Genomic DNA, 16,342 nt, shown 5'->3' on the forward strand with positions numbered 1-16,342 from the left:
GCAAGTCACCATACTTATATCCAATGCTCTCAGTCACAGAAATGGATTTTCCTCATAGAAATGCTAATTAACATACACTATTATGTTCAACTTTTCAAAAGTTGTGTCTCTTAGGAGGATCTGCTCGATCATGTGAAAGAATTCTAAGGCAATATAAGCAGTTGTTCCACAGGACAAGTGTTGCCCTTGCAATGATATACTCTTGATACATTAAGTCTTTAGTCTTCAAGTGCTACCAGCCAGACAGAGACATTCATAGTCTACAGGTGGTTGGCTCAAAGGTCAAAAACTTTGTTTAAAAAAATGTTTATGGAATAGCACCATGGAAAGTCTTTCAGAAACAAATCGTTTTTTTTTTCAACATTGCATTTAAAAAAACTGATTTCTAGGAAGAGAAAGAAAGAGATCTTTCAATTCTAACAAGGCCTACTTCCACTTCATTTCATTTCGTTAAAAAAAAATACATTAACCATGACAACATCAACATTAACTACAACAGATCAACAACAAAAGAAAGACAATAGCAGCAGTGGAACTTGAGTATGAACCATCCAGGCAGTCGCTTAGAAGAATCCTGTTCACACCTGTTGGGAGTTGTCTCATCAAGTTCATAAGACATCACAAGTCTTCTTGAATTTGGTATGAAAAGACAGAACTTTCACTGAAAGAACTGAGTTTACCAATCAACTGGGCATTTTCCAGCACTTAAATAAATGATATCTAGAGTTAACTGCAATGATAGATAGTATTGACATTTCAAACTTGTCAGAATGTCACAAAAAGGAAGTGGTCTCGAGATCATTTATGTTTCAAAGAGGTAAATTTAGCCTGCAAGTGAAAATAATGAAGCTGAAATATTCCAGTTTCCAAGCATTGGTCATACCCACATTTAAAGTATAAACCACCCTCAAGAGACTCCCACTTCACAACAACTTATATGGGTCTGGTTTACACTGTCTTCAAGATCCAAAGTCAAAGCAATTATCCTAAGATACAAGGAGAGGGTATTCCAGTTTATGACCTGCAAGGTCATTTTACTTTTCCCATATATTGAAAAATTGTCAAAACGGACACTCTGCAGGGTCACAGACCCTGAATGGGACTGTCTGAATTGTGAAGCCCCTATGGTGAGCTGTGAACAAAGGATTGTGAAGTCTTCTTTGAAGCATGAGATGCCCTTTCACCAACTTTATTTATATTTATACTGTCAAGAATGAAGTTCAGGTATCCTGGTAATGTTGATCAGGGTTAGCTGGAAACTTCTCTTTTAGTACAAAGATAATTCTGGTCTTGCAGTTTTCTTCTGCTCAAACTCATTATACAAAACTTTGTGCTAAAATCTTCATTTAAAAAAGAAATACATCTTCTTTCCATTATGCCCATTCCTTTATGTTTTGATGGAGGTTATGGTGTTAATTTTTGGTATGCGTGGTATCTGGATATCTGATGCTTTTGTATCTTATATGAAATCCTTTCTTGCTGATTGTGTCATCAGTGTGAAAATGAATTAAAACTGTATCACCAATTGAATAGGTCTCTTCTGGTGGCTGAAGACAAAAACAAACAAAACAAATAAACAAACAACAAGAATGAATTATTTTTTCTTCAATGTAATTCATGTTTGGGAATTTTTTTGGTATATAATTTAAACTTCCCAACAACATTGAAAAGTGGATAAGAGTGACTTTATTTTACAGATGAGAAAACTTGAGTTTCAGAGAACAGATGACATGCTCAAGATCACAAGCCTGATCAGTGATATAGCTGAGCTTTGAACATAATTAAGTTTACTTCCAAGTTCTGAAACTTGGTGTTTTTTCCCAAAATTTTAAGCCAATTTCCTTTGATTTACAAGTAATTAAAGTGAGGTTCACAAAGGATAAAGGGACATTAAATCTAGTTCAGAAGGTGCTCTGAGGCAGAGCCACTTCCAGAATCCAAATCGTCCATTCCTTCTTGCTTTAATAATCTAAGTACCAAGAATAATTTTTGTTTCATTTCAGTAGCTATTTGGACAGGAGTTCAATATTATTTAAGAAATGGTCACTGGTAGACATTTGAAAAATGGGACTAATATCTTCAGAACAAAGTATGTATTCAGATGAACATTTGATATTAATGCAGTGAATCGTGGGGGAAAAGCATTGAGAAAACCTTAAGCTTTCCTGTTTCTTATTTCTCATGTTGACAACCTCTGACCTATGTTTTGTACTCCATCCTGTGCCCACTGCAATGGAGCAACATTCAATAGTACCAGCTAAACCCCCACACCAATGGTAGATACTGTCACTTATCAAATATATTGTTGAGAGAGGAATGCCAATGATGTGCATATTCTTTTTGCTTTATGCTTTAATTTATGAAGCTTACAAAATTGTCAAAGGTGTGTATTTAGGCATATTTCTTTTAGATAATTAAACATTTAAATATTTATTGCACAATAAAAACATGAATTGAAAAAGGATGTGGACAGTAACAAGAAATTATAGCTATTGAATTCATCTGTCTTGTTCAATATTATTGAGCAAATTCATTAGAGATGGAGAAGTAAGGGAAGAAGAGGCATGTTATAACTTGTCAAGCCATTTTGTAAAAGCACTGCTGATTTGCATATGTTACACATATCAATCACCAATTTATAGGCATTTTTATCATGTCTATGGTATCCTGCTCGTACTGTATTTACCCCTGATCCACAGAATCGACCAAGCCCCACCGCTGTTGAATCGAGACCGTCAAAGAGCTCAAGATAGTCATAGCCACAGTCGGCTTCTTCTTCCACTTCAAAAATCTGGAAAGATAACTCAAGTCGAGAGCCCCGTTCTGACACTAACAGCCATTCACAGTCAACTTGTCCTGGATAGTTGTTATCACCAAACTGAGCATGTGAGTACAGATCTCTGGGTTTTGATTCCACTTTCAGTCTGCCACCACACTCTGCCCAGGAAAGAAAAATAAAATAAGTGAGCTCAATGAGGTTTAACAATTCAAATTTCTCTTTTAATATAGTCTAACCACTCTCCAACTTCTGTATTCATTTCCACCATCAGTTATGTTCCCTATATTTGAAGATTCAGATGGCATAGTGGGTACTGCTATAGGCCCTAAAGAGACTGTTGGGTTGGAATTTCAGCTCCATACCTACTAGCTCAGTGACTTTGGATAAGTGACATCACTTCTCTTATCCATAGGGTAAAGTGGTCAAGAGTAAAGTGCAGATGATAATAATAGTACCAATCTTAGTGGGTTTTGAGGATTTGATTAACACATGAAAATCACTTAAAACAGTACCTGCCATATAGTAACTCTCAATGCATTTTTTTATTGTTATATCTCATGTTGTTTTCAGTCTTAAATAACTGTTTTCATGGAAAAAAGGTCAGTGTCTTAATTTGAGTTTAATCTTAATAATTTAAGAACCCAGAATCCAAAGGAATAAGAAATAACTTAAAGATCATCAAAATATATAAAACTCCTGTATGTGTATATGTGTCATATAGAACTCTCTGCATAGAATATACAGACCAGTATTACTTTACTTAGGTAGAAATATTTATCTAACTTGGTTGGGAAAAGCATACACACATCATTAATTGTAGTTATTTTTGTAGTTCCAGCACCTTGTCAGTTATATTTTGTGATTTTAATAAATAAAGGAATTTAAAATGCTCTTTTTATGGCTTTTTCAGAGAGATATTAATAAATATAGGCTTTACCAGTTACTACTTTTGTAATTAGAGGTAAATATACCAAAGAAATATATAAGCCTGCATAAGGTTTACAGTTAGTGTAATTTAGAGAATACAAATTTTCAAAATTTTCTCAGGAACTCTTTGTAGTCTGAGCCCCCAGATTTTACAATGACTAGAGAATAAATTGTAGAGGAAGTCTACAATGTCTCCTCCAACCAAGTACATATACAAACATATGGCTGGGGGTAGGGAAAAAAAAGAAAGGGATATGAAAAGTGTCAGGAGAAAGTAGAGTTTCTTTCTGCCCTTATTTACCAATGACTGAGAGGTTCCTGGGAAACAGTAATTTCAGTACTAAAACCAGGAAAGTCCCAAGAAAACTGATATGAGTTGGGAGGGAACAAAAACAAAAATCCAATGTGGAAAGATTTGGACAGCTAAGCCTCTGGTTATCAAAACACAATTGTAACCCTGGTGTGGTCATCTGTGACCAGATTGTCCTTGGCAGGACCCAGTGAAAGTGAATTAGGACAGCTAAAATTCTTAGATTTTTCAGATTTGTATATAATTTACCTACATTGTGGTTTGGTGATTTTAAGTAACAAAATATTTCTGAATTCCCAGGATGGAACCCCATCTAGATGTGTCTGAATACAAGTAGGCTCAACCAAAACTATGGGCATTTTCACAGACAACTGCACATTCAGAGACCTTTGTGCGACTAACTTATGAAAGAACTTCCAACTAGGGTTTCAATCATGAGAATGGCTTCCCCATCATGTTAAATGATGTCCCTTTGTCTTCCAGATGGTAGGTGGGGTGTCTTGCACAATCTATTGATGTAGGTGCCACAATTACAAATGTAAACATGTGAAGAAACACATGTGCTTAGAACCACTCTGGAAAGCTGTAAAACTGATCAGTCTTGGGAATCATCTCTTAAGTGTCACAGACTGGAAGGCAAGCATCCTTCCTTTCCCACCACGGTGCTTCTCTTATTCCAGTAATTCCAAGAATTATTGTCCTCTCCGTGTGACAGAACTCCACAGCTAACTGGCCTGGGTACAAATCTGAGCTCTATGCTTCATCAGCTGTGGGATTTTGTTCCCCACTTCATTCCTAAATTGGGGATCATACATATACTCAAATGATAGGGTCTAGATGAAGAGTGATGGGCTAATATATGTAAAATCATTGAAGGATACCTTGCACATAGGAAAAGCCATATAAGTATACACAATCATCATTTTGTTATTATTTTCTAGTCAGAATATCTAAATGCCACCATCTATACTCCTAGAGATCCACTCAGGCATGAAAAGAAAAGCCAGAAAAATTGAAAAACAATTTAAAGCACTATTAACCTGTTTTCAGAAAGGAAGGATTATATTTTTGAAGGCCAGTAAAATATTTTGTGAAAGTATTTCTGAATTCAATATATAAATGTATAAACCAGTGTAATCTCATTTACAGATATTTTAAAAATTTGACTTATTCTCAAAGTTTGATATAATTCAGTGATTTGTTTTGTTTACAACTGTCAGCACTTGTATTACTTTTATTCCACAACCCAGGAAGGGGTGGACTATGGGAGAGGCACTGGCTTCTGTGTGCCTACTTCAGAGAAACAAAGTAGCAAAACAAATCAGGATCCAGAGGAGACAATTCTCTGTCAACCCCAGATCAGAACAGAAATCAAGAAGGAAATGAAGTATTTAAACAAAAAGAGATTTCACAAAGCCTTTGTGAATCTGAAATGTGAGGCATCATTATTTGATTTTATTGAAAACTTCTAGAAAATGACAATACTCAAAACAAATGACTTAAACTACAATTAAGAGTGACTTAAAATGTTTCAGAAAGGGTGGCCCTCATTTTAATTTGGAAAGACTTCTGTTCATTTCCTGGTAAAGTGTTAAATCCCTGTGAGGGCCTATAATTTGAGCTATAAATGCTTTTAGTAGGCACTATAATTTAATTAAGTTCTATCAAAATAATTTCTAAGGAGCCTAATAATATATTATTTGATTTTTAAATTAGGATGATGCTTTCTGCTGCAGAATAAAGTCCTACCTGACATGCCATGTTTTAAAATACTTTCTCTCCACACTCCCCCTCTTTTTCTGTATTATAGCCTTATCCTCTGAGAGAATATATAGGTTATTTTTTTTTACTGAGTTTTTTTCTTCAATAGTTTATCTAAGGCTGGCCTAACACCATTTGTTACCTGATTAAAATAAATTTGGACTTTTATATTTTGGACCTACCTTTAGAGGAAAAAGGGACTTTTTCCAACAAAGTCCATTTCCCATTGATTTGGATAGTATTACTTGTAAAAAAAATAGCTATAAAGCAATATTAATATTTCTCTTCACCTAATTTCAAAATTTGTAGTATTATAAGCTTTCCTTGTGGATAAAATTAAAATTGTATATAGAAATATAAATGTACTCAAGCAAATTAAAATGTATACTTCAGGGCCCCTTAATAAAAGTTACATGTATTCTAGAAAACATTAAATAATGAATAAATGCTTTATACATTTAGCAGAAATTGACAGATGTGGTACTGGACTTGGCTGTCTTGGTGGTAAAAACTGACTGAAAATCATAAGTTTAACTTATCAGACTATAGCTGTCAAAAGGCAGGAATTCCTTCTGTTTTCTCATAAGTTACCACAAAATTCCTAATTTTTTGCTATGAATTACTAATACTTTACAGTGTCTATTCAAAGCAGGTACCAAATAAATATTTCATGAAAGACTGTGGAATAAACTTGTTAAAGAGAAAGCTTTCAAAAGAAATAAATAGTAAGCAGTACATAAGAATATTCCATCATGTATGGCTACTTGAAAGTAACAGTGTAAATAAAATCTACCCAGAAAATTCAAAGACAGCTGGTTAAGTGAGAGCAAAAATTTACATGTAAAATAGACAAGCAAACAAACAAACAGGTAATGCTAAAAATTTTGACTAGCACAACTGAGCAGGAGTTGGGAGGCTAGGACTCTAATTCTAACTATTATTTTTTGTGCTACTTCAGTTTCATTTGAGTCTTAGTCTCAAAATCCTCATTTCTGAGATGACAGGACCGAATCATGTTTTGCCTACAAATTATGATTGAGGCTGATCACGTGGGTATTTGACTGGATTTGAACTGAACAGGGAGAAAAAATGAGCCTATTCAGTTGGATAGTTAGGACAGAAGATTTGATTAAGACAAATAAGGAAGCATTCAGTCTCTATTGTTTCAATTAACAGTGATCCAGTTTTGTATTGGTTTCCTTCCTAATCCAAAATGTTTATGTTAAGAAAAAATATACCATAGTAGAAAGTGCATGAGCATTGGAAACAGAATTAGGATAAAATCCAGGCTTTGATATAATTTTAGAAGTCTTTGCAAATTAATTAATCCTTCAGATTTTAAATTTCTTTATCTGAAGATAAAGATAATAATTCATACATCATATAGCTCTTTTGAGAACTCAATGTATGTAATTTATATTAAGTATATGTATGTGCCTGAAATATCAAGTGCATGCTATATATACAATTGGATTTCAATATATGATCTCTATGATAAGATAATTAGATCCTAACAGTGGATTCTAAATGGTAATACAAACACTGAAATGGGTCCAAAGCAGAGGCTATGAAAATTAAGGAGTCATGGAGTTATATAGCTGCAAGAAAACTTGAGATTTAAGGTAAAGGTAAAGATAAAAAGAGAAACTATAAAAGTAGGTTTTTATGAAACTACAACAGAGGAATTTATAGGTAAGTAATTTAAAAATAGTGTATCAGCTCTTTCAAGAGTTTTGATAACATACTTTTACACTCCATTCTTAGAACCTGTGACAGCCACGATTATTTAAAAAATTGTGCCATTAACTGTGCTTCAGAAAAATATTGATCAAGTCATAGGACTCCAATTTTTCCATTCCTTCAATGTGTGACAAGTTATCAGGAAAATATTTAAAGAACAAACATCAAGTGTATAAAAAAATCCTTCATTAGTATGAAAATTTTAATCCATGAAAGATTTTTCTCAAAGCAGAATATTTATATTAATCATGAGAAATAATTATTTATGAGTCCAGTCATTACTAGCATGAATCAGGCAATATCCACTTTCTCACAAATAGATCCCCTGCACACACTAGAAGAGAAACTTGGATCTTACTCAGAAAAGAGAAGCATCCCCTAATTTACTGACCTGTAGAATGTGTGGCTTGAAAGCCTTTTCTTTGAACAGATGCATCAGAAACAAACCGAACAAACATTTTATTTCCAGTAGCCACAAGGGGCTCTGGTATCTTGTTCCCACACAGTCGTCCAAGAATTGGTGATTTTTCCGTTTCTCCATCAAATACTTCCAAATGATCATAAGCACATTCTTGATGCTGCTCAATCTCAAACTCACTAAAGATCTATTAAAAAAGAAAGAAAGAAAGGGGAAAAAAATAAAAAAGCCACATATCACTCAAAATGGGTTCTTTTCTTTGGAGTAGAAATACAGAACAATAATATGTCCAGGCCATGCAAAGGATTCAATCCATCTAGCACATTATTGAAAGGGGTGTGAAATCAATAGAATATGAAGTCTCTAGGAAGACTTTATAATGAGGAAAACAATGTAATAACTTCACGTGAAATTCTATTGTACTATTTGACTATTGCAACTAATTCTACTATTGCAATTAAGTCTACTCCAGAATTTAGACAGATTATAATAACAAATGATATTTTATTCTGAATTTATTCTTAATGCATCAGAAAATTTTAAACAATTATATTTAAAAAATGAGTCCTTCTGGTGTTAATGATCATAAACTACTGAACATCATCATACCATTGAGCACTTAAACTAAAAAGAAAACTCCATAAAATAATTAAACAAGTAATTATTTTCATAGAAATTAAATATAGTAAATCTTAATAGAACACATAACACAAAGGGATTTTTCTTATACATTTCTTTATTTAGATCTTACAACCCATATTATTAGAAAACACTAATATGACTTTAAGCTAGATTATTTTTAGTTAACTGTTCAGAGAGATGGTACATTTATTTTAATATTTGGAGTCTTGCAAAGTTTAGTATGTTTTTTTGTGTGTAGCAAATTCTTAAAATAAAAGTTTATTAAATATTTAACACATTAAATATAACGATGGAAAGTTTAATTGAGACTGACTGAAAATAATAATTGTCCAAACTATTAATAATCCCAGGGATTCTAGGTTATTTGCCATTGCCAATTAAGGCTTTTTCCATTCCTCATAAAAACCATCATACATGCAAGAAATAAACCATCACTCCTACTTAAGCCTATAGAGCAAAGCTAAAAAATATATAAAATAAATTGGAGGAAATATAAAATATGCTTGAAAATGTATTAATTTTGCTACAATCCCTACAGCATAAAATATTTGTACATAAACTTTCTACATACATGTTTTCTTTAATGCAGTTTTGTGAAGTGATTATAATTCTCAATTTAAAGCAACCATTTTGTATTTTTGAAAGAAAAAAGTGACTAAGACAGGTTCTCCCTCACTGTTGATCACATTTATCTATTCCAACCACACTACCATCTGCTCTCACTTCTGACTTTAGAGGAGTAAGGGAAGAAATGAAGGAAGCAATTTATATTAATTAGGGAGTAGGAGAAAAGATTGAAGAGACAAAAGAAAAGGAAAAGGGCTGATCTCTCATGTCCCATTCCACTGTGCCCTACTTAAAAATATAAATTAAAATGTTATAACCGGAGGTGAGGGGGAAGATGGCGGAAGAGTAAGACGCGGAGATCACCTTCCTCCCCACAGATACATCAGAAATACATCTACATGTGGAACAACTCCTACAGAACACCCACTGAACGCTGGCAGAAGACCTCAGACGTCCCAAAAGGCAAGAAACTCCCCACGTACCTGGATAGGGCAAAAGAAAAAAATATAAGCAGAGACAAAAGAATAGGGACGGGACCTGCACCAGTGGGAGGGAGCTGTGAAGGAGGAAATGTTTCCACACACTAGGAAGTCCCTTTGCTGGCGGAGACTGCAGGTGGTGGAGCGGGGGGAACTTTGAAGCCATGGAGGAGAGTGCAGCAACAGGGGTGCGGAGAGTAAAGCGGAGAGATTCCCTCACAGAGGATCGGTGCTGAACAGCACTCACCAGCCCGAGAGGCTTGTCTGTTCACCCGGCGGTGCGGGCGGGGCTGGGAGCTGAGGCTCGGGCTTCGGTCAGATAGCAGGGAGAGGACTGGCGGCGTGAACACAGCCTGAAGGGGGCTAGTGCACCACAGCTAGCCGGGAGGGAGTCCGGAAAAAACTCTGGACCTGCCTAAGAGGTAAGAGACTTTTTCTTCCCTCTTTGTTTCCTGGTGCGTGAGGAGAGGGGTTTAAGAGTGCAGCTAAAAGGAGCTCCAGAGACGGGCATGAGCCGCGGCTATCAGCGTGGACCCCAGAGATGGGCATAAGACGCTAAGACCGCTGCAGCTGCCACCAAGAAGCCTGTCTGCGAGCACAGGTCACTCTCCACACCTCCCCTCATGGGAGCCTGTGCAGCCCGCCACTGCCAGGGTCCCGCGATCCAGGGACAACTTCCCCGGGAGAACGCATGGTGCACCTCAGGCTGCTGCAACGTCATGCCGGCCTCTGCTGCTTCAGGCTCTCCCCACATCCGTACCCCTCCCTCTCCCTGGCCTGAGTGAGCCAGAGCCCCCGAATCAGCTGCTACTTTAACCCTGTCCTGTCTGAGCGAACAACAGACGCCCTCAGGCGACCTACACGCAGAGGCGGGGCCGAATCCAAAGCTGAACCCCAGGAGCTGTGCAAACAAAGAAGAGAAAGGGAAATTTCTCCCAGCAGCCTCAGGAGAGGCGGATTAAATATCCAAAATCAACTTGATGTACCCTGCATCGGTGGAGTACCTGAACAGACAATAAATCATCCAAAATTGAGGAGGTGGACTTTGAGAGCAAGATATATTATTTTTTCCCCTTTTCCTCTTTTAGTGAGTGTGTATGTGTATGCTTCTGTGTGAGATTTTGTCTGTATAGCTTGGCTTTCACCATTTGTCCTAGGATTCTGTCTGTCTGTTTTATATTTTACTTAAAAAAATTTTTTTCTTAATAATTATTTTTTATTTTAATAAATTTATTTTAATTTAATTTAATTTTATTCTCTTTCTTCCTTCCTTTCTTTCTTTCTACTTTTTCCCCCTTTTATTCTGAGCTGTGTGGATGAAAGGCTCTTGGTGCTCCAGCCAGGCATCAGGACTGTGCCACTGAGGTGGGAAAGCCAACTTCAGGACACTGGTCAACAAGAGACCTCCCAGCTCCATGTAATATCAAATGGCAAAAATCTCCCAGAGATCTCCATCTCAACACCAAGACCCAGCTTCACTCAATGACCAGCAAGCTACAGTGCTGGACACCCTATGCCAAACAACTAGCAAGACAGGAACACAATGCCACCCATTAGCAGACAGGCTGCTTAAAATCATAATAAGTTCACAGACACTCCAAAACACACTACCAGATGTGGACCTGCCCACCAGAAAGACAAGATCCAGTCTCATCCACCAGAACACAGGCACTAGTCCCCTCCACCTGGAAGCCTACACAACCCACGGAACCAATCTTAGCTACTGGGGACAGACACCAAAAACAACGGGAACTATGAACCTGCAGCCTGCAAAAAGGAGACCCCAAACACAGTAAGATAAGCAAAATGAGAAGACAGAAAAACACACAGCAGATGAAGGAGCAAGGCAAAAAATCACCAGACCTAACAAATGAAGAGGAAATAGGCAGTCTACATGAAAAAGAATTCAGAATAATGATACTAAAGATGATTCAAAATCTTGGAAATAGAATAGAGAAAATGCAAGAAACATTTAACAAGGACCTAGAAGAACTAAAGAGGAAACAAGCAACAATGAACAACACAATAAATGAAATTAAAACTACTCTAGAAGGGATCAATAACAGAATAACTGAGGCAGAAGAACGGATAGGTGACCTGGAAGATAAAATACTGCAAATAACTACTGCAGAGAAGAATAAAGAAAAAAGAATGAAAAGAACTGAGGACAGTCTCAGAGACCTCTAGGACAACATTAAATGCACCAATATTCGAATAATAGGGGTCCCAGAAGAAAAAGAGAAAAAGAAAGGGACTGAGCAAATCTTTGAAGAGATTAGAGTTAAAAACCTCACTAATATAGGAAAGGAAATAGTTAATCAAGTCCAGGAAGCACAGAGAGTCCCATACAGGATAAATAAAGGAGAAACATGCCAAGACACATATTAATCAAACTTCAAAAATTAAATACAAAGAACAAATATCAAAAACAGCAAGGGAAAAACAACAAATAACACACAAGGGAATCCCCATAAGGTTAACAGCTGAACTTTCAGGAGAAACTCTGCAAAGCAGAAGGGAGTACCAGGACATATTTAAAGTGATGAAGCAGAAAAAACTGCAACCAAGATTACTCTACCCAGCAAGGATCTCATTCAGATTTGATGGAGAAATTAAAACCTTTACAGACAAGCAAAAGCTGAGAGAGTTCAGAACCACCGTACCAGCTTTACAACAAATGCTAAAGGAACTTCTCTAGGCAAGAAACACAAGAGAAGGAAAAGACCTACAATAACAAACCCAAAACAATTAAGAAAATGGGAATAGGAACAAACATATTGATAATTACCTTAAATGTAAATGGATTAAATGCTCCCACAAAAAGACACGGACTGGCATAATGGATACAAAAACAAGACCATATATATGCTGTCTACAAGACACCCACTTCAGACCTAGGGACACATACAGACTGAAAGTGAGGGGATGGAAAAAGATATTCCGTGCAAATGGAAATCAGAAGAAAGCTGGAGTCGCAATTCTCATATCAGACAAAATGACTTCAAAATAAAGACATTTACAAGAGACAAAGAAGGACACTACATAATGATCAAGCGATAGATCCAAGAAGAAGATATAACAATTGTAAATATTTATGCACCCAATATAGGTGCACCTCAATACATAAGGCAAATACCAACAGCCATAATTGGGGAAATCAACAGTAACACATTCATAGTATGGGACATTTACACCCCATTGGTTAACAACGGACAGGACATCCAAAATGAAAATAAAAAAGGAAACACAATCTTTAAATGATACATTAAACAAGATGGACTTTATTGATATTTATAGGACATTTCATCTAAAAACAAGAGAATACACATTTTTCTCAACTGCCCATGGAACATTCTCCAGGATAGATCGTATCTTGGGTCACAAATCAAGCCTTGGTAAATTTAAGAAAATTGAAATTTTATCAAGTACCTTTTCCGAACATAATGCTATGAGGCTAGATATCAATTACAGGAAAAGATCTGTAAAAATTACAAACACATGGAGGCTAAAAAATACACTACTTAATAATGAAGTGATCACTGAAGAAATCAAGGAGGAAATCAAAAAATACCTAGAAACAAATGACAATGGAGACATGACGACCCAAAACCTATGGGATGCAGCAAAATCAGTCCTAGGAGGGAAGTTTATAGCAATACAATCCTACCTGAAGAAACAGGAAACATCTCGAATAAACAACTTAAGCATGCACCTAAAGCAATTAGAGAAAGAGAAACAAAAAACCCCCAAAGTTAGCAGAAGGAAAGAAATCATAAAGATCAGATCAGATATAAATGAAAAAGAAATGAAGGAAATGATAACAAAGATCAGTAAAAATAAAAGCTGGTCTTTTGAGAAGATAAACACAATTGATAAACCATTAGCCAGACTCATCAAGAAAAAAAGGGAGAAGACTCAAATCATAGAATTAGAAATGAAAAAGGAGAAGTAACAAGTGACACTGCAGAAATACAAAAGATCATGAGAGATTACTACAAGCAACTCTATGCCAAAAAAATGGACAACCTAGAAAAAATGGACAAACTCTTAGAAGTGCACAACCTGCCAAGACTGAATCAGGAAGAAATAGAAAATATGAACAGACCAATCACAAGCACTGAAATTGAAACTGTGATTAAACATCTTCCAACAAACAAAAGCCCAGGACCAGATGGCTTCACAGGCAAATTCTATCAAACATTTAGAGAAGAGCTAACACTTACCTTCTCAAACTCCTCCAAGGTATAGCAGAGGGAGAAACACTCCCAAACTCATTCTATGAGGCCAACATCACCCTGCTACCAAAACCAGAGAAAGATGTCACAAAGAAAGAAAACTAGAGGCTAATATCACTGATGAAAATAGATGCAAAAATCCTCAACAAAATACTGGAAAACAGAATCCAAAAGCACATTAAAAGGATCATACACCATGATCAAGTGGGGTTTATTCCAGGAATGCAAGGATTCTTCAATATACGCAAATCAATCAATGTGATACACCATATTAACAAATTGAAGGAGAAAAACTGTATGATCCTCTCAATAGATGCAGAGAAAGCTTCTGATAAAATTCTACACCCACTTATGGTAAAAAACCTGCAGAAAGTAGGCACAGAGGGAATTTTCCTCAACATAATCAAGTCCATATATTACAAATCCACAGCCAACATCGTCCTCAATGGTGAAAAACTGAAACCATTTCCACTAAGATCAGGAACAATACAAGGTTGTCCACTCTCACCACTCTTATTCAACATAGATTTGGAAGTTTTAGCCACAGCAATCAGAGAAGAAAAGGAAATAAAAGGAATCCAAATCAGAAAAGAAGAAATAAAGCTGTCACTGTTTGCAGATGACTTGAGCGTATACATAAAGTATCCTAAAGGTGCTACCATAAAACTACTACAGCTTATCAATTAATTTGGTAAAGTTGCAGGATACAAAATTAATGCACAGAAATCTCTGGCATTCCTGTATAATAATGATGAAAAATCTGAAAGTGAAATTAAGAAAACACTCCCATTTACCATTGCAAGAAAAAGAATAAAATATCTTGGAATAAACCTACCTAAGGAGACAAAAGACCTGTATGCAGAAAATTATAAGACACTGATGAAAGAAATTAAAGATGATACAAATAGTTGGAGAGATATACCATGCTCTTGGATTGGAAGAATCAACATTGTGAAAATGACTCTACTACCCAAATCAATCTACAGATTCAATGCAATCCCTATGAAACTACCACTGGCATTTTTCACAGAACTAGAACAAAAATTTTCACAATTTGTATGGAAACACAAGAGACCCCGAAGAGCCAAATCAATCTTGAGAATGAAAAACGGAGTTGGAGGAATCAGGCTCCCTGACTTCGGACTATACTACAAAGCTACAGTAATCAAGACAGTATTGTACTGGCACAAAAACAGAAACATAGATCAATGGAACAGGATAGAAAGCCCAGAGATAAACCCACACACATATGGTCACCTTATCTTTGATAAAGGAGGCAGGAATGTACAGTGGAGAAAAGACAGCCTCTTCAATAAGTGGTGCTGGGAAAGCTGGACAGGTACATGTTAAAGTATGAGATTAGATCACTCTGTAACTCCATACACAAAAATAAGCTCAAGATGGATTAAAGAGCTAAGTTTAAAGCCAGAAATTATCAAACTCTTAGGTGAAAACATAGGTAGAACACTCTATGACATAAATCACAGCAAGATCCTTTTTGACCCACCTCCTATAGAAATGGAAATAAAAACAAAAATAAACAAATGGGAACTAATGAAACTTCAAAGCTTTTGCATAGCAAAGGAAACCATAAACAAGACCAAAAGAAAACCCTCAGAATGGGAGAAAATATTTGCAAATGAAGCAACTGACAAAGGATCAATCTCCAAAATTTACAAGCAGCTCATGCAGCTCAATAATAAAAAAACAAAAAACCCAATCCAAAAATGGGCAGAAGACTTAAATAGACATTTCTCCAAAGAAGATATACAGATTGCCAACAGACACATGAAAGAATGCTCAACATTATTAATCATTAGAGAAATGCAAATCCAAACTACAATGAGATACTATCTCACACTGGTCAGAATGGCCATCATTGAAAAGTCTAGAAACAATAAATGCTGGAGAGGGTGTGGAGAAAAGGAAACACTCTTGCACTGCTGTGTGGGAATGTGAATTGGTACAGCCACTATGGAGAACAGTATGGAGGTTCCTTAAAAAACTACAAATAGAACTACCATATGACCCAGCAATCCCACTACTGGGCATATGCCCTGAGAAAACCATAATTCAGAAAGAGTCATGTACCAAAATATTCATTTCAGCTCTATTTACAATAGCCCAGAGATGGAAACAACCTAAGTGTCCATCATCAGATGAATGGATAAAGAAGATGTGGCACATATATACAATGGAATATTACTCAGCCATAAAAAGAAATGAAATTGAGTTATTTGTAGTGAGGTGGATGGACCTAGAGTCTGTCATACAGAGTGAAGTAAGTCAGAAAGAGAAAGACAAATACCATATGCTAACACATATGTATGGAATCTAAGAAAAAAAATGTCATGAAGAACCTAGAGGTAAGACAGGAGTAAAGATACAGACCTACTAGAGATTGGACTTCAGGATATTAGGAGGGGGAAGGGTAAACTGTGACAAAGTGAGAGAGTGGCATGGACATATATACACTATCAAACA

At 36.0% G+C, this 16,342-nt stretch overlaps 1 protein-coding gene across 1 annotated transcript in view; it reads right to left on the reverse strand.

Annotated features, from left to right (window-relative positions):
• Positions 1-693: 693 nt before the first annotated feature.
• TLL1 (tolloid like 1) overlaps positions 694-16,342 on the reverse strand; it is a 258,470-nt gene continuing 242,821 nt past the window's right edge. Inside the window, exons 19-21 of the mRNA XM_060011657.1 lie at positions 7,909-8,122; positions 2,687-2,937; positions 694-1,547 (exon numbers count right to left, since the gene is read on the reverse strand). Of these exons, the coding sequence (XP_059867640.1) occupies positions 1,413-1,547; positions 2,687-2,937; positions 7,909-8,122 (600 nt within the window). The 3' untranslated portion in view covers positions 694-1,412. The remainder of the gene's footprint in view (positions 1,548-2,686; positions 2,938-7,908; positions 8,123-16,342) is intronic.

The sequence above is a fragment of the Delphinus delphis genome, chromosome 5, assembly GCF_949987515.2.
Source record: "Delphinus delphis chromosome 5, mDelDel1.2, whole genome shotgun sequence".
NCBI lineage: Eukaryota > Metazoa > Chordata > Mammalia > Artiodactyla > Delphinidae > Delphinus > Delphinus delphis.